This window comes from Apis laboriosa, unplaced genomic scaffold, assembly GCF_014066325.1.
Source record: "Apis laboriosa isolate Shangri-la unplaced genomic scaffold, ASM1406632v1 scaffold64_cov150, whole genome shotgun sequence".
Lineage (NCBI taxonomy): Eukaryota > Metazoa > Arthropoda > Insecta > Hymenoptera > Apidae > Apis > Apis laboriosa.
The window spans coordinates 279,241-305,593 of record NW_025224011.1 but is presented as its reverse complement, the minus strand read 5'-3'; the positions used below and the strand labels follow the sequence as shown (position 1 = coordinate 305,593).

Here is a 26,353-nt window from a genome sequence, read left to right as displayed (position 1 = left end):
GAGAGAGAGGGAGGGAGGAGAAGGAGAGATTTATTAGCAGCCGGATAAAGTTGGCGGGTGACGGGGAACGGCGTGACGTCTAAATCATTCAGCCTGTTCAATAATGCAGAAACGCGACGCCACCATCGTGTACGATTTGGGTCAGATTCTCGAAATGGACGCCGACCTGACCCCGTGCAAGGGGACAACGAACGTCAAATTGAACGATTCGCCGTCTCTCTGGCTAGAGTTCGTCGATCTTTGTTGAGAATGATTTTAATTTGTGGCTGGTTTCGTGCGGATTTTTCATGGGGATGAGAGGGGTGACTAGACCCTCGTCTCTCGTGTCGTCCCTTCGAAATGACAATTCGAGAGTTTGAGAGGCGTGATTCTTTTTTTAAAAATGCAGCGATATTGCACTTGGGTTTCTCTTAAGGAGTATCTTTTAAAGTGGAAAGATACGAGGATACGTGGGATAAGAGGGATGAATAAAAGTTTGGGTATAAGGTAGGAATTTATGCTTGTCCGGTTTTTGCATTGAACAATTTTCTATGGTAAACTAAAGTTGTTAAAATTAAACGTGTGTATATTATTTACAATGGATTTATTTGTACATATATATATATATTTCCTCTTATTATTTAAAATGACGTGTGAGAAGGAGATAAAATATGGAATAAGGATTTTTGTACGATGATATTAAATACATGCATCGATATCTATTCTAATATTACGAAATATATACATTCGGAAATTTAATAAAATCCCCGCGAAATTTTTTCATTCCGATCGCAATTATTAATATTTTTAGAAACTTTCCAATATACATTTCAAAATCTACAATCCTCGAAATATCAAAAAAAAATCGTAATTCAATTCCTCTTCGAAATTAGCTTCTGAATATCTAGGGGTCACCAAGAAAAATCACTAGATCATTAACGTTTCACGTTGCACCAAAAATATCTGAGACTCGCATGGGAAATATCGAACAATTTTACATATATTTCGATGTGAAAGAACGGAATTTAAAAAAAATCATTGCAATCGATTAATTAGAGCGGAGAATTCTCTGGCAAAAAGTCTCTACGCGTCACCGTCAAATCAATTTTTCTACGTAACGCGGTGCGCGTACATAAGTAAGAGCGTGACATGAAAAAACGTCGCGGGCCGCGATCGCCTCCGACACGAATGGAAGAACAACAAGGTCCACGAGTGTGTGTATGTATATGTATGTGTATGTGTGCGTGTACGAGTAATGAAAGGTTTTGCTTACTCGAGTAGTGATCCTCCTCGGATATGTCGGCTGGCTCCGGGGTCGAGATGTTTTCCTGCAACAAGATGCAAACGCGTCGTTAGCGCCAGTGCAACCACCGCCACTTGTCGAACGATTTTCTCGCGCGAGAGGTGCAAAAGAGCTTTTCAACTTTTTTCCCCACAAACGGCCCCCACGTGCTTTTCGCACCACCACCACCACCACCGCCGTCACCGTAATTCTTAATAAGAGAGGACGCGGCGAGGAAATATAAAGCGGTATTCACTATTTTAACGTACCTCCGCTTCGTGAAAAAAAATTTTATAATTATTTATTGCACTCGAGTTTTTTTTACCACTCACGGTACTAGTAGCAGCGAAAATAAAATAGCGAATTCGACGAGCGAAGAGAAACAGTTTTCCAAATTTATCTATTCATTTATTTTTATTTACTTTCTTTCGTTTTTCGAAAACGTAGAAGCGAGAAAGTAACAGTTTGTGAGGCATCTGGCGGCCGATTCAAGAACCACCACTACTTGAACGATATATCTCTTACTTAAATTATCAACCTCGATAATATCAACAATATTTTTCCTCTCAAACGTCGAAGAAATAAATTTAAATTTCCCGTAAATTCAAAAAAAACAACACTCAAAAAAAATACGGAATAGATTGCCAGGAAGAGAACCGAAAAGTGTTAAAAATTCGAGGGATCGAAAAGTCCGAGAATCTATCGGAGAAGGCGAGCCTCTCGCGTTTCACGGAATCGCGATTGTCTTCGTCCGCGATTGCGCCACGCTCGAAACTCACCGACACAGCCGTACTTTCCGTACACCCACGGAACGGCCGTGGACTTTATTGTCCCGGATCGAGAGCTGGCGGCGGCGGCTTGCGGTTCGTCCGAACGCAAATTACTTACGCCTCGGCTCGGCGACGTGCCGTGGGAGATCGAGGCACGTCGAGAATCTCGAGGATCGATACGCCGCTCTTGGAGGGGGAGGGAAAGAAAAATTGTCCGCGGATAAATAATACGATTTGGCTGATTCGAGGGTAAACGTGTTCGAAAAGAAGATATAAAGCGACCATATATATATATATATATATATATATATATATAACGTTGTTGGTTAAACAATAATGGTACTTGGCTGGTGGATACTTGTGATATCACGGCGAGGATAAGTGTTGTCTATGGTATTTAAGGAATGATCTACGCATATTGACAAACGATTATTTCAAGTAATGTACACAGTGGACGGGTGTGTATTTAAAGAACACGCTCGTGGTGTGTGCTTGGAGACAGGAAGGGAGATGTGCAGCTCTTCGACTGTATATTGAACGCGAGTAACGACCGTTATACGATTATAAGCCCGTGGATAATCCGCGTGGATGACGATGATGATGATATTTAAAGAACGATCTATTCGAATCGAAGATCTGTTCTTCCTTCCCTCCACTATATATAATATATAATTTCATATAATATACACAGCTTCATCCGACCGATAATGTTACTCTAGTGAAAACTAGATTTTAAAATTCTCTTTAAAATTTTCCACCTTGATCACATCGAATCGATCGCCGACACGATCGGTCCTTTCCTCGTCACCCAGGCGAACGAAACGAGGCGAGAGCTCGGCGGTTTCGCAAGGCGCGCACAGGCCTGGCCGGGATAGGGACTTCTCCTATCTGTGTCAGGTCTCGTGTTGCAACTGCAGAAGGTCGACCGGTGTACGCGTCGCGCGGAGAGCACGGCCAATTGATACAGGCCGCAATTTTGTCCGCGCCGGTGTTGCTGTGGAGGCCGTGCAAAAAGTGTGCGCGCCGATGATGTGAGCCGAGAGTGTCACATCCCCGAATCTGAAGGGGTATAAAAGTGAAAACCATCTTCCCACTCCCCTTTTCAAAATCCTCTTCTTGCCATTTCGCTATTTTCGTTAATCTCCCACGGTCCAGATATGTACTAAGACTATGCACGATATATATATATATATATATATATATATATATTAACCATAACAGGGCGTAGAAAATCGCATGGGCGAATTGATGGTCGGGATCGCGAATAAAAGGTGAATCCATTAACCCATATACCGGATACCGGCGCGCGATAAATCTTTCCGCCTACCTGGTATCGCGTGAATTGCACAATGCTGCTTGAGAGAGAGGTGGAGGGGAAAGCGTAAAACGGAAGAATAAGGGGGGGGGGGGGAAAAGGGGAAAAAAGGAGAGGAAAGGATCATTGACACGAATAGCCTCCTTTGAGAGTGACCGATGATTTTACATCGGTACGAGGCTTCCTGAGAAATCGCGACATCGGTTTCTGTCATCGGTTCCAAGAAGAGGATCGGGACACCGTCCTCGAGGAGAGATTCTACCGTTACAATCCTCCCGCGCATTCCGCTCATGATCGCGGGATGGAAGGAAAAGGTTGGCCACCGCAACGAGCCTGCCTTTTAATAATCGGTGGAATTTATTGGCCGACACAACTCGCTTCATCCTCCGAGATATACGGGTTATTTTAAGAATCTTTCATTAAGAATTTAATATAAGTACAGGTGGCAGCCGGTTGTTTCGTTTCCGGCCCGGCCAGGTGGCGCCAAAAGGCGGAAAGTTAAGGTTGGCAAGTGTCTATCAACGAAATTGTCTTTTTCAATATATCGATAAATAAATAAACTTGATTTCGAGTTTTTCACAATTAATTTGGATTTAATTGGTGATGTAAAGGAATTAAAAATAAGCGAATGTTATTTTTGCAAGATGGGTGTATGTTTATTGGTATTGGCTGGATGAATATTTAATTCGATATTTGAGTAGTTACGTATTCTCTTATTAAGTGCGTTCACGAGATATTTATTAAGTATCTCGAGTGAAGCGTAATTTTCCCCATTTATTATTTCTTTATTAATTCAATTTTTTCTTTTCTTCTCTTCTCTTTTTTTGCAATTCTATCATTAAAAATTTTTCAATAATTACACGTTCACTCGGAAAATCAACGAAAATTACCTATCGTATCTTCGGAGCTTCGATTCTCATATGCAAAATAAAGAAGCCAATAATCATCCCCCATTTTACTTGTACCCGATGAACCAGACCGGCAATCAAATACTGTAAATCAAATAATCCGAGGCGAGTGTCGAATATTTTCTTTTTTTCTTTTCTTTTTTGTTTTCCACGACTCGTGGAACGCTATCACCGATAAGCATAACCGGTTGACCGATCCAATCCGTTTTTAGAATTTAAATCGATTTCAATCTTCCCGCGACTCTGTCCCACCATTAAAATTCGTCGACATCCGGGATACTGTCGGGACGAGAACGATTTTTAACCAAGAATCCGTCGTTTTCCCCCTCCTCCCTCTTCTATTTTCGTATAATTAGAATCGTAATAGGAAACGCGTTAAGAAATCGAGCCGTTATTAATTTATTCGTACACATTCGTGAGAAGATATATATGTGTGTGTGTGTGTGTGTGTGTGTGTGTGTGTGTGTGTGTGTGTGTGTGTGTGTGTGTGTGTGTGTGTGTGATTAGAAATGCAATGGAGCGTTAATTGACAGAGATGATTTGGAAAATCAAAGCTTGTTTCGATGATCGAACATATTATACTTGGATTATACTTGAAGTGTTGCTGTTTCGAAATTGCGGAAAATAATTGTTATAATTGGTTCCAAGACGACAGGGGAGGGGATAGGGGAGATGCAACATTGGGTTCGAATAATCGATGCTCTACTGCGATTATAATTAACTCGATATCGAAGGGTTGAGAATCGTAGCTGTGCGAGTTATTTTAATATATATTAGTTACAAATTAAAAACTCGATAGCGAGATATAAAAATATTCACGGAGAAAGAAATTCTTTTCTTAACTATCATTCTCTCGAAATAATTTCCATTTTGTATCAATCTCTTGATATAATGGAGACGATTTTCAGGTATGCTGAAAATTGTTAAAAATTGTCGTTTCAAAATTACCAATTATCGATGATTAATGAGATAATAAATGAAAATAAATAGACTTCAAATTTAAAGATATTTACTACGTTACTTCCTTTACGCAATTAAATAGTAAACTGCTTAAATAAAATCTTATTTATTTTCATAAAGCTCCGAACAAATCAAAGTTCATACTTTTTTCTCGTTTCCAAATAATTATCTATGGATATTTCGTTATTCCTTTCACGTAGAATTTAAGTAAAGTCTATTTATTTCTATAAAATTTTCAAAAAAATAAAAGCTCCGAACAAACCAAATACTTTTTTCTCGTTTCCAAACAATTATCCATAGATATTTATTTTTATTCCTTTCACATAGGATTTAAATAAAATTTATTTATTTTCGTAAAATTTTCAAAAAGATAAAAGCTTCGAACAAACCAAATACTTTTCTCCAAATAATTATCTATGGATATTCCTTTAGAATTTAAGTAAAGTCTATCTGTTTCCATAAAATTTTTAAAAAAGGTGGAGAGGCCCAATCTATAACATCAACGATCACAACGTAATCCAAAAGCTTGGTTCGTGGAAGCGTCTCGGTGAAATCGGTTAACTCGACGCTTCCTTCTGCGGCCGGTGTGGCCTCTCTCTCTCTCATTTTTCTCCCCCTGCTTCTTGTTGCCGGCCTCGAAGACGAGCACCGCTCCCGGCTCGTTTCTCATTCGGCGCGGTGCGCTCTGTCGTAGGTGTATACGGCCGACTGGCCGTGCGCTCGCCGAGATTCCCATTTATCAGGGTACATCCGGCGGAAGTGGGGCGGCCCGTGCGTAGGTGAGACGGGGCGAAAGAGAGAAGATAGACGGCCGGCGGAGAGAGAGAAACCCAGAGGACATTGTTCATTAGTACCTGTGACCTCAGGATACCCTGTCCCTTCTATGATTTATGGCTCGTTTAGGTTAGGAGATTGGCCGTAACGATTTCGCGGATTCTTTTTTTTTTTTTTTTTTTCTTTTCTTTTCTCTTTGCCGTCCGTGATTGGCCGTTGCCAGGACGGGAAATTACTCGATCGAATAGCTTCTTTTGGAAAAAGGAAATCCATTTAATTAGGAATTGTTAATCCTAAACGTTTTATTAATGTTGGGTGATTTTAGATATATCGTTTCTTGTTTTATTTTAGATTCGAATAATAAGAGCAGAAGAAAAAGTGCTCTTGATAATAGCGAAAATAGCCGAGTCGTAAAGTAAGGTCTGTTTAAAAAAAATCTTGGTATGCGAGATGTTCAGAGACGCGGTTGAATTTGTCTTTGTTAAATTTGTTGACGCTAACGAAGTTGCAAGGCGAAATTCCGGCCAGGATGCAAGCTCAAAGAAAAAAAAAAAAGAAAAAGGAAAAACAATAAAACCGAAACGAGAAGAAGAAGAGAAACCAAGTTCACGCCACCAGTTGACTCCCTCTCGCGTCAGTGACAATTGCTTCATCACTGTGCAAACTGTGTGACGAACCGTATCACCAGCTAGATAAACTAACAAGAACGACACATACGCGAAACGTTGACCCGTTTGTTTAAATCACTCTTGTATAAAAAAAAGAAAAAAAAGAAGAAGAAGAAAGAAAGAGAGAAAGAAAAAAAACCAACTGATTCCGATATAACGATCCCCCGTTAAAACCAAATAAGAGATACCTATATACGACAGGATGACGCGCAGCATCTCTTTTGCTCGGTTCACAGCCGCTAACGTACCGGTTCTCAACCCTCAAGATCTGTATTTGTCGTCTTCATTAACGAGGTGACAAACGCGTCACGGCGCGTAATAACTTGGCCTCACGATCCCCGCGTAAGCTTCTCCTCGCCTCGAACGACACTCGTGCAAAGAGACAAAAAAAAGAAGAAAGAGAAAAACGAAAGAAACATACAGAGAATACGAAAAAGAAAAAGAAAGAAAGGAAGAAAGAAAGAAAGCGCAGCGAAGTGGACATCCACGCAGAATTATCCACCGTGGCGGGCAGGCCTGGAACCCGGCCTATAAGACCGAAGAAATTGCCTACTGGCAGGGGCGGCGGGCCGAGTTGCCCGCTGCCAGGGGCACAGAGGGAGCTGCGCGCGTCCAGGGAGATACGGTTGGAACGTTTGTTTAGTTGGCTGCAATTAAGCCACTTGGCGGCAATTGTTTGTCGCTCAGCACAGAATTCCGCTCCCACCGTGCGGATACGCGGCCATAAAGCGCGCGTGTGCGTTCACCCGCTCGCGCGCCTCGTGTTGTACCAACTCGCCACCAACACGGCAATTCCAGACGATAAAAGCCGAGCGAGTTTGCCGGGGTTAGGGGTCAACCGGGTCCAGTAGCCGGTGTCCGACCAATCAGCGGCGGGGCCGGACACGCTGGCGCGAGATCGCCACGGACGATTGTCTTTTGTCTTCGGCGCGGTTGCTAAAGATGGACGACGATGAATTGCGCGCCGAAGTCACGCGACGACCGAGCTGCCCGGCTGCCTGCACACTGCATCTTTTTTATTGGACTTGGAACGATCGATTGACTGTTTGCCACGATGGAGGATTGATCTTATGAGGCTCTTGTGAGGCTCGTTAAGGGGGATTTTAACGGTTCGGTTTGTTACGTAGCCAATTTTTCTTTTTTTTAATAATAATTTCGTGAAAAGGTATTACGATTCGAAGAATTGATACGTACGTAAAGAAACTAAAGATATGCAGTGGATATGGATACACAAGACCACACCTTTCCTTCGGCTTTTCTCTTTAAACGCACGGCAGAGACGCGTTAATCGGGAGAAACGTTCACACAGCGCGGAACGGGTCCGCTCGTAAATCGTTCACGGAAGGTCGCACGGTTTGCCATGCATCTCGACCGAGAACAGGCACTCCCGGTTGGAGGATAAAAGAAATTGGACCATTAGAACCGTGAAGAGAGAATCGGTGGACCGGTTTGATTTAGCTCGACGTGGATAATGGGCAAATGATCGTGGCCTACCGGTGATTTCAGGGCCGTGTGTTTTGACTGGGGTGAAGCACCTATCTTCGTCTCTCTCTTCCTCTCTCATCCTCCGTCACTGCTTCTCCATCCTTGTTCCACCGAATACACGGCGAGCGCCTCTCAATTTCGGCTCATTTGCCTACCAAATCCGACGGCCTATAAATACACGGCTACTCGTACGGTGAACGGGTCTCAAGGTCACTGGTAATTACCTCACAAAGTCAACCAAGAGCTCGCGCCCTTGCGCGTTTCTCTTTCCATTATTCGACCGATTTTTATCGCCCATTGTTGCGTATCCTTGTCGACCATCCTTTGTCGAATCGCCTTTCCTCCGCGTTTCATCTTGACCAATGTTTTGTTGTGACGTGCCTCCACTCGATATTTCTTTTTTCCAGCGATTATTTGATTCAATAGCCGATTGTAAAAATTAATTTTGTCGAGTTTCTTAAGTGAAATCGACATCCATAAACGAGTATTCAAGATATCTTAATTATCAGATCAAGAGAGACCAAGAAGTTCGGGTCTAAAAATAGCTGGATCCAAAATACTTTTGAAACGACAATGGGATAATTTGATCGATTAATCTCGAAAAATAAATGGACGAACCGACCAAGAAGCGTCGTTCAATACTCTCCACGGTGCTCTGCACCACCTATAACCCACGTAGAATGAATCATCCGCGAACGAGTCGCTTCTTTCTCTAAACAAACCGACCAAACCGACCTGCATCCTCTAACGGTCCCTTTCGAAAACCGAGAAACGTTTCGCCAGCGCCATGTTGCAACCTCCGGAAAGGGGAAAGAGGAGTCCAAGAGGACACACCTGCAACCCATCACCGAGTGTTGCGCACGAGGCAAAAAGTGTGGCCTGTTTCCAACGTTTCCATCCAGCCAGAAGATGCAAGTATTTATACGGTAACGTATATACACACAGACAGATATAACGATCGATCCTCTGCGTTAAAAAATTAGGAAATACGTAACGTAATTTATTCTTTTTCTTATGTAATAAAATTTATATCGTATACCTACGATGGCTCGGATATTTTCCTTACGAATATTCATATTTTATTACGTAAGAAGATTATACATCGTTTCCTTTTAAATAAATTCTTTAATTTCTCTTCGATTAAGAATGAACGTTTTTTTTTTTTTTCACACTTCACTTTTATAGTGAAATCGAATTCTTAGAAGAAGGAAGTGTTAATTGCATCTCGACGAATTCTCTTCTTCTTACTATTTTATGCGAAAGAACGATCATTACGACCATTTTAGAAACGACAATTTGTTTCTTGTAAATCGACGTTGCTCGAATTTCGTTTTGGCGCGAAAATTAAAAGCTAATCAAAAAAAGAAAAAAGATTTCTCCTATCACCGAAATTAATATCCGAAATAATACTCTGAAAAAATTTTCGAATCGTCTCGTATACCCCCTCGAACGCCCATTTCCAGACCAGAACCTAACCTAAAAGAAGAAGAAGGAAAAGAAGAAGAGAAAAAGAAAAGAGGAAGAAAAAAAAAAAAAAAAAAAACTTCGAACGCTTCACTCGCGTATCCACTCGTATCTCCGCCCAGTCCAAGGATACCGAGCGTCTTGCGCCCGTTTCGTGGCAAACGTATTCGTCTCGCAAACGAGACGAAGAGTGGAGAGGGGTCGAGGAGAGGGCGCTGGTCGCCTGACGTCATCGGGAACGAATGCTCCGGAGCTTGTTCAGGTTGCGTCAGGGGGATCCGTGATGATCGTCGGAGCTCTTCTGATTCTTGGCGGGAAGGAGGGGGGGGGGAGGGAAGGGGAGGCAGGGGAGGGGAGGACGACCGGGGTCACCGTCGCCGGGATAACCTCACACGTGTGCGGCCCAAAAAAAAAGGAAGGCCGAGATGGGGAGGAGGAGGAGGAGAGAGGAGGAGAGAGGAGGAGAGGAGAGGAGAGGAGAGGAGAGGAGGAGGAGGCGAATGGCGACGACGCCTGAGGCGAGCAACTCTCCGTGTAGATGTTTGACGTGGCGGAGGGAGGTGGCCGTCCGCGGAAAAATAACAGGCTGGAAATGGAGACTACTATTCGATCGTTCTGTTATCGAACGAAGGCGTCGATGATCGGGCCGGTTAATCGTGCCACCCAGGTGATAACGATTCGTTTCACGAACGTAGTGGAATTGCGTTCGAACATCGAAAGGGGAAAATTTTCCATACGTGAGAAAAGGCTGAAGGGGAGATGGATCTTTTTGGATCTTTTTTCTTTTCTCCTTTAAATTTCTCCTACGAACTAATTAATGGCTTAATATTTTACGTACGTGTTAATCGTGTTACTCGATTCTTAATCTCGTCGATTACTTTACATTACTTTACATTAGCTGAGTATGTATTGGAGAATAACAATGTATCTTATGAAATCATCGAAAAAGCTCATTCTTAAAATCATTATCATGTAAAAATCGAAAGCTTCGTCCAACGAAAAAAAAAAAAAGAAAAGAAAAGAAAAAAGAAAATACAAAACTCGCAAGTACATCTCAAAAATTAAACCAATACGAAAAGGGGATCCAAAAGAATCCAAAAACGGGTGATCCTGGTGTGAGAAAAAAGAAGAAGAAAAAAAAAAGGAAAAGGGGGTCACACGCGTGTAACAAGGTTGGCTTGCACCCCGGGCATAATGGACGTGTTACACGGGCGTGGATTCAGAGAAACACGGTCTGTACATACACGTATACACGCACGAGGCATCGTATGCTCGACGGATGGACGGACGGACAAACGAATGGGAGACTGTTACACCCAATTGTCCCTCGTTGTGCGGGGGTCAAGTAAGGTAGCCAACCGGGCACCGCTGTGCACCGTTGTCATCCGTGACTGGTGCTGGATAAACTGCAGGCCGGCTCGAAAATACAGCGACAGCCCGGTGGGAAAACAGCGACGTTACTTTACGATATCGTCACGCCTGTCGCCTGATATAGTAACAGGCCGACGTCGCCTCCGTGCCGTTTCCAAGCCGTGGCAAGCCTGGCCCCGATGATTAGGCCATCAGCTGCGAGATGCTGCTGCTCGCTCACTTATCTCCACGCCTCGTTCGTTATGTTCGGGGATTTCCTTCGGTTTTTCTCTTTCTTTATTTCGAGAGAGCCATATCTCCGACACGGTTTGATGGAATTCTTCGCCCGGATAACTTTCCCTCTCCCCCTCGCTTATTTAATCTCTGCTTTTTTGTGATTCGTTAATTGTCATTGTTGAGAAATTTTAATTACGTTTTAAGATCTTTTCCTTTCCTTCTCTTCATTTAAGAATAAAGAATTTTCACATTTTTTTTCTTTTTTTTTCTTTTTTTTCTTTTTTTTTCTTTTTTTTCTTCGTACGTTTTGAATATCGTTTATCTATCCTCGACGAAAAATAAAGATATATACACTATATATTTGCCAAGCAGAAATCTACCGACTTAGCAATTACAACATATACAAATTTCGAATGAAAGTTCACGAGAGGAGAACAAATTTAATAGTGAAAGATTAGGAAGAAGAAGGAAAAAAAAAAAAAAAAAAATCCAAACGATCCAAAAATACACGGGAAAAAGAAAAAGTGGTAAAAGGGAGAGAACCCATCCATCGTGTTCCGTTCACCACCCTTCACTTTCGCGTTCAATGGAATATTTCCAATCCCTTTTTTTTTTTTCTTTTTTTCGGGGAAACACCCCCTCCTCTTCCCCTCTACCCCCTCCCCCACGTATCGAACGCCAATCGACAAGACCCGTATCGGCGTGCTCGTGCGTGAGAGGTATCATCTGATCGGGTGGGCATTCGGCCACGAGGGAAGGCGAACGTACGAAAAAGAGGAAGAGAGAATAGAACGTTTCGAGCACGCGCCCTACTCTATCCGCTTCCGCCGCGTAGACGCGTTCGATTCGTTTCTCTTCAGTCGCGTCTCGCGCCACGAGCAGGGAGTATGCGCTTTTATCACTTCTCTCGAGGATAATTTTTTTTTTTTCCTTCGATCTCCATCCGAAGATGGAGCAATGATAAATTATTTCTTCTAATTCTGTTTCTCCTCTCTTTTTCGAATCGTTAATTTCAATATTATTGTATTCTTTGAAAATTAATATTGGTAATATAGGTAATTTTAATTATTAAAAAGATGAAACGATAAATATATATATTAGGCTGGTTTCGTCCGTCTAATATTTTCCGTGTTGAAAATTCGCGATGAAAAAAGAAATATTATTTGTATATACAGGTTTTCCAAAATATATATTTCTATGATCTTTTCTTTCAGATTTTTTTTTTTTTTTTTTTTTATTCTATTAAAGGTAATGTTTCATCCTCTGATTCGCGTTTCAATCAGATTAAAATTACAAATTAACGAGGTAGATGTGAAAAAAATTTGTACGAAAATTAAATTAGATGAAAAGTGAAAATTGGGCAAAGATGAGACCAATTGAAATAAATTAAGGGAACAGAGTAATGATAAGGTTTAAACGAAACTTTGATCTTGATTCGAATTGGACTTAACCACGGTGCAAAGTAAACATTGAATTTAATTTTCCATTTAATACACGCAACATTTTATGCACGCAATCTTAACACTTAACACGAACTTGTTACGTTGTCGTTTAATTAATATTTAATTAATAATTCATCTCATAATATATATATATATATATTGATACGATAAATTATTATTATCTGGAAATTCTTTTTAGAAATTTCACTCACTTTCTTAAAATAAAATTTCATCATATTGTATAGTTTCTAGCATTCATTATTAAATTTCTCGCGCGTATACCGAACCAATAATATTATCTCTGCTACGTATGATAATAAATTAATTATGAAGCAATTACAAAAATAATTAAAAAAAAAAAGTGTATACAAAATGAAGAAAGAAAAAAATATGATAATTAACGAACGTAGATAAAGACTTTTTGAAATTAAAATTTCAAAATTGCTGCAAGAACTTTTTCGACTTTAATATCTTTTTTCTCTCTCTCTCTCTCTCTCTTTCTCTCTCTTCCTCCATTCGAACATGTGATACGAATTCGACGGTGACGTTAACGAGAAGTCCAAACGAAAGAGGAACGTTCAAACACATGCGGTAAACCGATTAATATCGATCGTCGGGATCCTCTTAGCCGCGAGTCATCGGACGATCCTTCGCTTCGATCGCGATGAAACGTCCGCCTCGAATTTTTTATTCCACACGGCCCAGTTTTTATCGTTTCTCCACCTCTGATTAATGTGATTCTTCGAGTGCAAGCTTTCTTTTTTTTTTTCTTTTTTTTTTTCCTTATAACGATCGAAAATAAAGAGTCGAAAATAAAAAGATAGATGTCGAACGGTGTGAATGTAAAATAAATAGATGATTGTTAGTAGATCTTTAATTTTTTTAGACTTCGTTGCGCGAAATAAATATTTCGATTTTATTTAACACTCGTGTTAAAATTTTGAAAACATCTTTGAATACTTTCCCCCCTTCTTTTTCTTTCGATTCAAGTATAGTAATGAGAAAAAGAATTTTTATCCAATTCTTGTCCGAATTCTTCCAAATCGTTGTCGCCCGCACGGCAAGTGTCTTGTGAGTCATCGAGTAAAACGAACCTGATTGCGCTATTTTATGTACTGACTTAATTGCACATATACATATAAAGGCTCGTTTATGCGAGAATTGTAAATAATGATGTACCGTACCACGAATAACACGTCTTATCTGTGTAATAAAAAAAGAACAGTTTGGAGGTACAGTATAATCAAACGGGTCTTATTCAATGCTAAATCGATACAAAGGGAAACGAATTAAACATTGCTATTCAATTACATCAATTTTTCCCACAAAATATTCTTCACACACCTGAAGACGTGCATGTTCGCGTCTGCAAATGAAGCATCCAGGATCGGAATGAATGGTTAAAAATCGTTAAAAATAGTTAAATCATAGGTAGGAAGCATTAATGAACGAATGTTTATTCAATCCTTCCCATGTGTTATCGCCTCTTTATCAATCCGCCGCATTTATTGCATGTTTTATCGAAATTACCTTCGCTTCGAATAAGCGCTACTGAGAGAGAGAATTCTAATTTCACAAGTATAAATTAGATTATTCGACAATTCTGGATTAATCTTAATCATTAACGAATGTGTGTCATAAAAAGAAAATTCAATAATTCCAATTTCATTCCAATTATTCAGATATTACTGCTTAACCCTTTTTTTTTTTTTTTCTACTCTACTGACCAACTCTTTAATTACACCACGATTCTGATAAGTTACCTTGCCTCTTTACCTGTTTCTAATCTGTACACGCGAGCGTGCAGTGCTACGCGCTAATCAAAGAGACGAAAGATTAACCAAACGAAACTCGATCGCGATAAAACCGATAATTATCGAGATATATATATATATATATATTATATAAACGTTCCATCTTGTGTCCGCTTTTAAATGATGTCGATTAACGTGGCTGGATTAGGTGTGCGGAACAACGGTGCCGACCGAGGTAGTCGTGTTACGCGCGGATGCGTTTAATAAGAATATTATACGTCTGGTTAGGAATTAGCATGGAAGCGGCGCGATGAGCTCGTAATCGTTCATCTGAGTGGTCGCGGTGAGTTGGATAGATGCGTCGAGATTAATTTGTGGGAAAATTAAATTAGCCCGCTCGTTTATTCGATCACGTCCCGCGAGGGGCGGAAAGGCAACATTTAACTATTCGTTCGATCGATAAGAATCAGACCCCCTCGTCGAAAAACTACTAAAAACTACTAAAACTAATATATAGATACACATGTGTGTATACAAATCGTTCAAAGAATCGGGAAAATTCGGATAAGATTTCGATCCTCGATTCGAGCTACGTAAGTCTAACTTCGGTTAAACTCGGCAAAAGTCGGCCACGATCGGACTCGCGAACCGACGACACCCGACTTTTGCCGAAGCTTTCCGAGGAAGAGTTTCGAAAATATTAAGATCCTAAAATTACGCGATATCCAAGCTTTTTCTTTCAAAATCTTCAATTATATATCCGATATCGTCGCTATATAATTATCTATATTTATACACGTACATATATATATATCCGTGTTTCGAAAAGAGAGTTTCTACGAAGCTTAATAACGCCGAGTGTCCTGGTTCTTCGTGAGAGGCAATCCCTTTTCGGTGCACCGCCGACGTCGAAAATCCGTCGTTGCCCATCGAGCAAAACTTTTCTCTCTCTCTGGGCTCGTCACAAGCGTCGAGGGGCCTCGAGTTGAACTCGCATGCGAGAAAAGCCGAGGCCTGCCAAGGGAATATTATACTTGACGCGTATATACGCTCCGCGAGGAGGCCTGTCTCGCCTCCATCCTAGAAAAGGAAGCTTCCACTGGCGAAACGAAGAAAGACGCGCGGAAAGGGCTTTCGACCAGGGAAGAGAGAGAGTGAGGGAGAGAGGGACGAGGTAGGGGAAGAAAATAGTAGTAGTCTGAGAGAGTTTGAAGAAGTGAAAGAAAAGAAGAGAGAGAGAGAAAAAGAAGGAAAAAGGGAAAGAATGTCGAGGAATCAAAGGGGAGGGAGAGGAAAATGTGGAGGAATGTGGCGAAAAAGAGAGGGAAACGATCGGGAAATGAGAAATGAAAATTGAGAATGCGCGCGAGAGAGGGGAGGGGCAAACAGAGCGAAAAATTGACGCAATTAACCAAGAAGCAAGGAAATGCAAGGGAGAACAAAGCGGAGGAAGGTTGGTTCAACCGCGGTTAGAATGAAGGGAGAGGGGGGGAGACCGGAACAAGAGCGCGGAATACAATAACCGTGGAAAAGGTGGCGGCTAGCATGTGTAGGAAGGAACCGAGGGGGTTGGTTGAAAGGGAAAGAAAAATCTTGGGGTTTTGAAAATGGAGAATGCGATGGAATTTAAAATGCGCATTAATTCTTGGAGGAGATATCCAAGGAAAGGATGTTGTGGTTTTGGGGATATCTTGCGAAGTATTACGCATTGTCGAGCAAAACGTAGGAATTAAATTGAAGAGGAGAGAGATATTTTTTTTTTAAACATCGTTAAATTTTTTCCATTGAAAATAAACGAGCAGACGATTTTGTCAACAGTCGAATTGATATCGAAACAAGGATAGAATTATAATATTATTGAAACAATTACTCTCGAGAAAACAAATCTTGTTTCTAACAAAGCTTACGAAACAATTTTAATTCCGTGATTCAGGAATTATAACGCAACTGATTAAAATTGAAGATCGACATTGAACTTGACCCAATGCACAAGTCAGAATTCTATCTATCCAATGGCCGACCGAGGTGGAACGTATAGACACACTGGCATACCTATCTCCAATCGTTCGAATCGATTAAACCTCCTGTCCCGGAAGTCCTTGGCATACCTCGCTGCCAGCCGATAAACGACCGTGCGATTATCAACGGACACATTTTACTTTCTCGCCGTTGGATTTCTACCAGGAAATCCGACGATATCAGCCGAGACCACCCATGGATCCAGCTTTTGAACATGGACTCACCGATTCGATTCCTTCGTTTGCTCGAATCTATGCCCACCGAAAAGATTTATAAGGATAACTCTCTCGTCTGATTGAATCTCCCTTAATTCTTACTCTGTTCCTTCCATTCTTTAGCGCAATATATTTCTACGAATTTGCGAATTTTCATTGAAATTGTGTTATTAGATATTGGCCAATTACGAAGAAATTGGAAGAAACGAAGTTTTTTTTGTATCTTTAAATAAATAGTTTATAACTTGTGTCTTGATTTTATTTTGATGTTAAATAGAAGTGAAATATCTTGTTTAAAAAGAATTAATAAAAAGTTTGGATAAAGCGAGTGTAAATGTAAAGAACAATGACTGCATTGTAAACTATTGTATCTTAAAATGTTCACGATTGAAAACATAAAAGTTTATATATTCGATTCATCGCAAAATGATTTGTTCGATGCAGATAATAACAGAATACATGATGGGATAAAATATCACATTTATAAAGTGAATTTTATCCATCAATCCGATTAAATGTATCTTAATCCATAAAATACGATGCATAATCTATGAGACACCCAGTATATACACGTGTCACAATATCCAATACCAAACCACATTCTTCCAATAATCAAAAACCTACCATAACTTTTCCAATAAAATATACCTATATATCTATACCCGCAAAATATACGATACAAAATTTATCAGACACCAGGTATACATGCACCCTCGTGTATTCACACAAACAACATATTCTCACATCAACTCTATAATTATATCTACGTCCACAAATTACGACACACAAAACTCACGAGACACCCGGTATACACGCATCCATGCTCATGCAATCTCAACGTTCTTACTTTAATCACAACTCGATAATCACGTCTAGAAATTAGGATACGAAACTTGGGAGACACCCGGTATACAAGCTCATGCAATTTCAACTCGATAATAATCACGTCTACAAATTAAAATAGGAGATTTAGGAGACACCCGGTATACAAGCTCATGCAATTTCAACTCGATAATAATCACAATCTACAAATTAAAATAGGAGATTTAGGAGACACCCGATATAAAGGCATCCATATTCAAGCAATTTTAACGTTCTTACTTTAATCACAACAATCAACTCGATGATCGCGTTTAGAAATTAAGATAGGAGATTTAGGAGACACCCGGTATAGAGGGATTCACGCTCACGCGCGCAATTTCGACGCTCGACTCCATATCGTTGACCCCTCGGTTCCCTCGACTCCTCCAGGCGCAGAAATCTCAAAAGCTGATCACACAAGACATCCGGACCCATTTCCAAGCCCCATGATGGCCACGCGTTGCGCGCCGGTGCTTGACGAGCCGAGAGAGTATCGCGCTGTCCTTGGGCCGGATGACCAAACACGGATCGGGACGGTGACACACGCATACGAGAGAACCTCGAAATCCTCGTGGAGAGGCCCCCCTTCTCTCTCTCTCTCTCTCTCTCTCTCTCTTTCTCTTTCCTTACGTTCGAAGAAGATACGCGACGAGTTGGGGAGAGGAGAAAGCGAATGGGACGGAATGGAGTGGACAGAGGTCAATCCTGTCGCTTATCAGCGTTTGCCCTTTGCTTCGTGCTTTGCGACGCTCGATAACGGGACGCGCGAACCAGCCTTGTAAATCGCGGCACGGGTCTGCGAGGCGAGACGAGAAGATGAATTTCCACGCGGAGAATGTAAGAGGATGATTCTTCGAGGCGAATGGTGTATATATATATATGGCGGCAAGAAAGTAGAAGATAATTTTTTTTTTTTTTAAATATGTATTGCATTGAATATCAAGCTATTGGATTGGAATTACTTTTACCCATCCTCGTTTTAGCTAAAATTGGTTAAGAATAAAGAAAATCTGGGAAAAGTATTGATTTCTTGAAATAAAAAAAAAGGTTATTCGTTCGAGACAATTTGAGAATAAAGAATTGAAGTAAAATCCATTCTGGCCAATTTGTACACCTTTCAGAATTCATTATTTCGAAACAGGAAATTCGAAGCAGGAAATTGTCGAGAGGAAAAAAAGAAGAAAAAGAGGAAGAAAGGGAACCAACAAGTTGATCCAAGTTTGATATCCAAACATCGCCAGACTTCAAGAGCCCATGTTTTTCCCGATTATCGGATTTCCTTTCTTTTTCTTCTACCTTCCCCTTCCCTTCGCAGGGGAATACGAGAACGATCCGCGCGAACGAAATGCGTTGTGTAAAATTGTTTCCAGATAAACCGGAAACGATAGGATTGATTTTCGAGATCAATTAAAATCTAAATTTTACCAATTTTGAAACGTGATATTTTAAGATAAAATATATTTACCTGAATTTTAAACAAACAGCCCTCGTTCAAAACATCTCATTCCTTTTGTTGAAATCGTCGAAATAAATACTGATGATCGAAGAAATTATAATTCTATAAAAGCGATATAATTATAATAAAAATAGAAAAGGGAGAGATTATAATATTCGGAACGCGTACTATATGAAATATCTCAGCAACAGGTCCTTTTCAAGATGCATTCAAGCTTTTCAATTCCAACTTCCACTTCCCGAATGAATACCACAAAACATAATAAAATAAATATATTATAAATTCACTAGAATTGTCCGTCTCCATTATCAGGAAATAAAGAATACAAAGATTTACGCGCGCGCAAATATCTATAAAATTTCGCTACAATAATATTATTTCCAATCATAATCCCTCGTTATTTTCATTTTCATTCAAAAAATCAAAGAGTACTAAATTTAAAAAAAAAAAACCTTCCCCAAATCCTTAACTCCCGAGTTCAACAATCCAATTCGAGCATCCATCACGGGGATCGCAAGCATTAATTACGCGGTTCCACGTGTACAAAGACGGCGTGCACAATCCCGCCCAACGCCCCAGATACGCTCCACCTTATTACGTCGATCGGGTCGACAAGACAGCCCATCAAGACTATCTTCGCAGGAAGCGTGTCAGCTCGTGTGGAGGTCGACAGGATCGCGTATCCGGCGCGTCCCCGACGTGACGAACAGCCCTCGATCAAACGGCGTTGGATCATCGATAATCGATCCAGAGCCCGAATCGACCGGTGATTGACCCATTGGGGACACTCTCGGACAGGGGTTCGACAACAAACGAGGTTAGGTTAGGCCGGCGCGCGTCAGGAACTCGATCTCGCCTCTCCGCCGACCGATCCATAAATCGAGCCTCCGAGTTTTGTACTTCGCTAATTGCCCTCGAGAGGAATCGGTTTCTCGGAGTTTAATAAAGAGTATACATACCATACTATCTCTGTCTCTCTACCTGTTCTGCAGAACAGATCTCTGAAAGAGTAGGAGGAGGAAGAGGGATAGATAGATGGGTACTTTTGCGTCGAAGGCATCCTCTTTCCTCGCCTCTTTTACCAGGCTCCTGAGGTTTCGAGTTGATCGAGGCGAAGGAGGGAGCCAGAGAGAGCTGAAAGAGACCCTGAGTGAAAGAGGAAGAGGGTAGAGGGCGCCTCCTCCAACGTTTTATTTTAGCACGCCGGACGGAGAGAGAAAGAAAGAAGGAGAGGGAGGGAAGGAGGATCCTTTTTACTTCTCCTCCTTTTTATTCCACTGGTCGTTATAAGGTATTCTATGATGGTTCGCCGGTTCCAACGGCGCCCCTGCTAAATGGAATACGGGCGGGGAAAGGGCGGGAGGGAAGAGGCCAAGCGTTGCAACAGGAAAAGAAGAAACAGAAGAAGAGGAGGAGGAGGAGGAGGAATACGACGGGACTACCGAGACCAAGAAGAAGAAGAAGAAGAAGAGGGAGAAGGAGGAGATGAGGAGATAGCAGGGTGGGAGAGAGGCAAGCCTTCCTTCTTTTAAAGGCACCATCCTCCCCTGAACTCGGATCTTAACCCTCCGCCACCCCGCGAGGACCGCTCCTGCCCCATTTCTCCTCGCGTTGGGAGATTTTTTCGAGGGAACAGAAAGAGCGAGAGAGAGAGAGCGAAGCCGACTCGTAGTCGCCGTGCTGGCAAATGTTTCTCGGCCCCGACTCCGCACACCTACTCCTTCTGTGCTGGGGCCTCGTCGAGGTCGATACACGCGCTCCGCTTCACTCGCTTCGCTTCGCTCGCGAGGGAGGGAGGGAGGGAGGGAGGGAGGACACCGGCGTCCAGTCGAGTTTGCGTGGATGGGGTACGGCCAGAAGCGGATATCAGGCCGAAATCAACTGGCAGAATGGCAAGGTATGGCTGATGGATAAGGTGAGTCTTCTGGCAGGAGGGTGGAACGCGGGGGATTATTTTTGGTCTGCTGAGCTCGGTTGGTTTATTGACCTGGCCGATCGGTTATCTTTGATGTTTCGAGTATTTTGGGGGATTGGGAGTATTGGAATCAAGAAGGCTTATTCGTATTTGATAGATTATTCTGATAAGATAATTGATGAGACAAAAATTATTTTTAGATCCTTTCGATTCGACTGTTTCAATTTTTTTCCTTTCTTTTCTTTTTCACCCAACAGATCGATTACTTTGATATTTTTGATTTTGGGATGGATTTTTTTTTTTTTTTTTTATTTAAATAAGATGCGGATATCGAATTAAATCAGGAGAACGAGGAGTTTGATTTGGATTATTGGATAACGTTTTCGCTAGTTTAATTACAAGCTCGTAATACTAGAAATTCTTGGGAAAATAAAAAAATAAAAAAACCCTTGATTAATCGATCATCGAGGATCCGTAAATGTTTTTTCAAAGAGGGGGGAGGAAAAAGGAGAAAAATATCGAAGCAAATGAATCCCCGGTTAAGCAAATGAACAACTACAAGTTTATCCACTAGGATACTAGGAATAAAAAAATATTTAGTCTCGGGGAAAGAGCTCGTGGAGTGTTTGCAGTCCGATTCTCGGCTTGCACTTCATGCAAGTCGTACAATACTGTCTTTGGTTGCGCGTACAACCCGTCACTCCCACAAACGCAAATTTAATGCCTGGGCATAGGCTGCGGCTGCAACGAATCCTAAGGCACTCCTAGTTGCGAAACAAGCCGTTCCACGTGTCTGTCGGAGCGATTTTTCTACGCCGTGCCGTACAACGGTGCTCAAACTGCTGAAGAGGCTAAACAACCGAGCACTATCCGCCTGGCTGCCTGTGTTTCAAATTCAATTGCCGCGGAGTTCAAGTATCGGGAACTGTTTCATAACCAATCCGTCCAACCTGCTTCAACTTTTTTTTTAAAACCGCAAAATCTCTTTTCGTATTCACAATTTCCATCCTTTTAAACATTCAGCTTCACAGACTTGCTTACAGTGACAACAACCTGACTACTAGAAGACTCCTCCATAGAGAGAATATATCGGATATCGTTATATACGATATAGATTTCACAAATTTCGAAGACAATTTTAACCAAATTAATGTTGAACAAAAATTTCAAATCAAAAGACCAAATCTAATTAAACGATACTTCGTAATCGAAATTCGTACATAACCTCAACCAACGTCTCAACTTGGCCAAGCAACCGTCAGAGCTCGTCGCTACCGCCACCTATGTTGAAAACATCCAGCCCCTCAATGGCGTTCCACGTGTCGTCTCCGGGAAACACGCTTATCTCCTCTCTTCCCCTCCCCCTCCTACTCCCCCCCCCTCTCTCTCTCTCTCTCTCTCCTGCGCTAAAGCACATCTGCACATCCGTGTGCCACGTCGTCTTTCGGTACACGAGCAAAACAGCGGGAAAAAGAGGGACGAATAGCAGCGGCAGCAGCGGTTAGAGGCAGCACAGGCAGCCAGAGAGAAGCCAAGAAAGTGGCGTCGGAGTATGAGGAGTGGAGGGGGGAGGATTGGGTTGAGGGGTTAGACGAAGAAGCTGAGAGGCGACTAAGTCTGGCTTTAGCTTTGGCGGTATGTACTGCGTGTATTGTAGGGAGAGAGAGAGAGAGAGAGAGGGGGGGGGAGAGAGGGAAATGAATAGAGGGACAGGGATGGAATAAGGTAAGAGGGAACGGTGGAGGGCGAGGCAGAAAGAGTCGAGGCAGAGACGGCAGAAGTGGGAGTCAAGAACCCTACAAGGAATTAAGAGCTTATTCGTAACAGGCACCGTGATGAAGATCCTATGGCTCGTGGAACCTATGGGTTGGAGGGAGGAGGGGGAGAGGCAAAAGTGGCTCGACTCTCCCACACCGGGGGGGATCTTTGGAATACCAATCAACCGGCTAATACGTTCGCCCATGCGGGCGCCAAATTGCCTTGGGACGGAGAGGCCCTCCGCGTTTCAACTTTCGTCTCTGCGCTGGACGCCGTCACCCTGTGGGCCCTGCCTCCAGAGGGGGAGATAAGAACTCGAAACTCGTGTGTGTGGGTATGTTTCGTGACGTCTCGTTTGTAGTCCACTTTTCGTGAAAGAGGTTAGGATAATGGCGAGTTTGGCATAACCGATGAATCTTGCGAATTTGGTGAGCCAGAGGAATACCTTGAAACAAATTGGAAATAAATTGTACTTGGTTTGATAAGGAGATTGTATAAGTAATAATAAATAATAAGTTGACGAGTGTATAAACTGGAGACGAAGCTGTCAACGTGGATTAAATTGGAAATAATATTACGTGTTTATCCAAGTATTCTCTCATGTTGTCTAAATCAATTCATTATCCATTAGTCCATGGTTAGTTGCTTAAATTCTTTTCAAATTTACCTCCTTTCCTTGAAATAAAATTTCATCTCGCGTCTTCATCGGCTGTTGAACCCCTTTCTCGACTCAAAACCAAGAAAGGAATGCTTCTTTTTTCCTTTTATTCGCACAAAAGCTCTCCTTCCTTTCCAAGGAGGAGGAGCACGTGACGCGAGGTTGAAGGGGAAAATGAAAAATGCGGCCATTTAGTCCCGATGCGTGGCGGATGATCGCCGTATCCCCTTTGATACCGTTGTGAAAAATCGTGGTGACGCCAACTCGTTACAGATCTTTGTGAAGCACCACTTTATGCCAGGACGCGGCAAGCGGCGCATAAACGAGGCGATCGCAGTTTCAAACGGGGCGATCAGCGTCGCGGCGCAATAACGGCTCTCGCCAAGTTACGACGGGGGTTTAAACTTTTACTGGCCCGGAAACGTGAGCGTCTGGACTGGTTTTTGCTCGTTCCAGGACTCGCCTAGCTTTTCCTCGTTGGGATTTTTTCCTTTCCTTCCAGTGAGGAGATTATTTCGTCAAGGTTGTTTCAAAGGTTAACAAGTTTCCAGTGTCGAAGATAAGCGATGTATTAACGTCGAGCTAATGATTTTCAAAATAGAATGTAGGTTGATTAATTGTGATTAATTTATTGGTATAGTAGATTTTTAACTTGCAGTCTCGACGAAGGTTGAATTAATTTAAAATTTTAATTCTAGACAAGGGATTGATTCTAAACAAAATTAGAATTTGTACAGAGAAAGAGAATAAATAATGCTACCATTTGTTTGGAAATCTATATATAAGATTAGTAGAAATGATTAAAAGTCTTATTCTTAAAATCTTTCCTAATTTATAATTAAAAGATGATTAAACTCTATCAAACAGTTCATCTAATTTTCTCTTGACATTTAGGAGAATTAGTTTAGGAGAATTATCTCTGAGAAGGTTTTTACAAGTTGGTCAAGAAGAAACAATGTATGGCGTAATGCCATTTCTTAACGGGTCATCAAGAATCGTAGAAAACTGGATAAAGAAAGGAGCCAATACGCGTACCATGCTTAAGCGTCGTTTGAAAAGGGGTTATACGTCGAGTGATGGAGAACGATATCGGCTTGATAGTCGGACGGGTGGCCAGAGGAAGCCTTAAAACGGCAGTGAGATTTTATAGGAGTTTATCTTCCGGCGATGGAAGTGTTGGATAGGAGAGTCGTTCGAAACTGGTGCCCGTAGCCGTGGCCAACGAGGACGTGGAAAATGCCAAGGAAGTGGAATTGGCGGGGAACAACGAGATTAACACGATCGAACGACATCTGAAACGATGATAACATTAGGAAGAATGAATAAACGTCGTTGAAATGGGTTCAGATTGTGTAAGATCCGAGATTTGGATCCATTTTCCTAAGAAATACGTGGATCGAGAGAAATAATTATCGAAGAATATTTAAAATATGAAATTCTCTAAATTTATTTCGTAGCTATCGATAATTAAAAATTAATGGAAACGATCGTTTGCTATATATTGTCAATAACGCTTTATTTTGAGCTGATGAAATTTTTAGACATACGAAAGAATTTTCTTAGAAAGTTCCATTAGTAGATATTAATTTAATAAGAATGTAATTGAAATTTATATCAAGTATTAAACTTTATTAAAATGAAATTTTAAATTATTTATTTCAATTAAAATACGTTCGATTCTTCAATCAACTACCTTCTTCCGTTGCCAAGCGAATTTACAGCTGGTACGTAGAATTCCTCGACAAGAGGAGATAAGGACAGCCTTCTAAAACTGCACGAACACCTGCGAAGTATTACCATAGTTTGACTTATTAACAAGGCTAAGTAGCCGTCAGGAGAACCAGATGAAAGTTTCCAATATATATATATATATATATATATATATATATTGGAGAGAGAGAAAGACAGAGAGAAAAAGAGAAGAAGAAGAAGAAGAAAAGAGAGAAAGAGAAAGAGAGAGGGAGAGAGGCTTTACAAAGCTTAGCGGGCGTTAAGTCATTGACGAGGCTGCTACAGCCGGTAGTAAATGGAACCAGAACACCGTAACGAAGTCCCACACATTCCTGGTTTAACGAACCGTCTCGGAATATTCAAGGTCTCCTTCATCAATCGTGGCTTGATCTGGTGGCTGACGCGAACTCGTCAAAATCGCGGGACACTCGAGACATGGTATCATCGTTTCGCGTAACGCTCGAATACAATTTTAATGGATAGATTAATTCGTCGCTTCGATACAGAAAGAATTAGATTAACACTTATTATGAAATACGGTACACGCGTACTCCGAAAATATTATTTTACAACGAGATTTATCTAATTATCAGAGAATTATTCTAATTTTAATCCCAAAGGAAAAATTTGTGAAAACGAGACCATACGAATAATACGTATCTCAAAAATCCGCGTATATATTACTTCTTTTTCGATGTTACATTACAAACTACTCAAGTACATTTAATTAATTACGAATTAGCCAAGTACATACCTGAAACTGTCTTCAAATTTCATTTAGAATAAACTCAAAACGTGGAATGAAACTAACCTAATCCCCAAATCGACGAACTACCATCTAATCGCAGTTGGAGTCGCCGGTGGCGACTATGCGCGAACGGGATGCGCACTCGGTGTCGCGCGAAACGAAGACAAGTCACGTGATCCCTCCGCCGCTTCCCCTTGGCGTGGTCCGCGGTCCACGCGTCAGTGGCACGAGGGACGCCAACACGGCGGCGTCACCGTGCCGCGAGAACGCGCGGCTCTGAGCCGATTGAAGGGCCGCGCCATTCCGTTTCAGGGGAGATTCTCACCCTATCGGAGATACGGCCGGGTGGGAGACCGGCGAAAAAGTGGAGGGGCGAACGAGAGTGGAATACACGCGTGTACGGCCGAAACTCAATGAACTGGTATCGATTAGCTGCTCATTTTGTTCCTCGTTCGCGTTCGTGCGGCTGACTCGTTAAACGGTCCGACCCCTTCCTACCCCCTCTTTCGCTCCGTCGTCGATTCTCATCATCCGCGCTTTTTTTTTTCCTCCTCTCTTTCTCTCCCGCCGGGGGTAGGGAATCGAGTCACGAGGGTAGTGGGTC

The 26,353-nt window shown here is 41.7% G+C and overlaps 1 protein-coding gene across 4 annotated transcripts in view; it reads right to left on the bottom strand.

Annotated features, from left to right (window-relative positions):
• The window catches only part of LOC122718610 (nucleolar protein 4-like), a 100,050-nt gene that overhangs the window by 36,497 nt on the left and 37,200 nt on the right, over nucleotides 1-26,353 (bottom strand). For 3 of the 4 annotated variants that reach the window (XM_043943804.1, XM_043943805.1, XM_043943810.1), the window contains exon 2: nucleotides 1,253-1,307. The exons of the other annotated variant lie outside the window; for it this stretch is intronic. In XM_043943804.1, coding sequence (XP_043799739.1) covers nucleotides 1,253-1,307 — 55 coding nt within the window. The remainder of the gene's footprint in view (nucleotides 1-1,252; nucleotides 1,308-26,353) is intronic. 4 annotated transcript variants of the gene reach the window in all.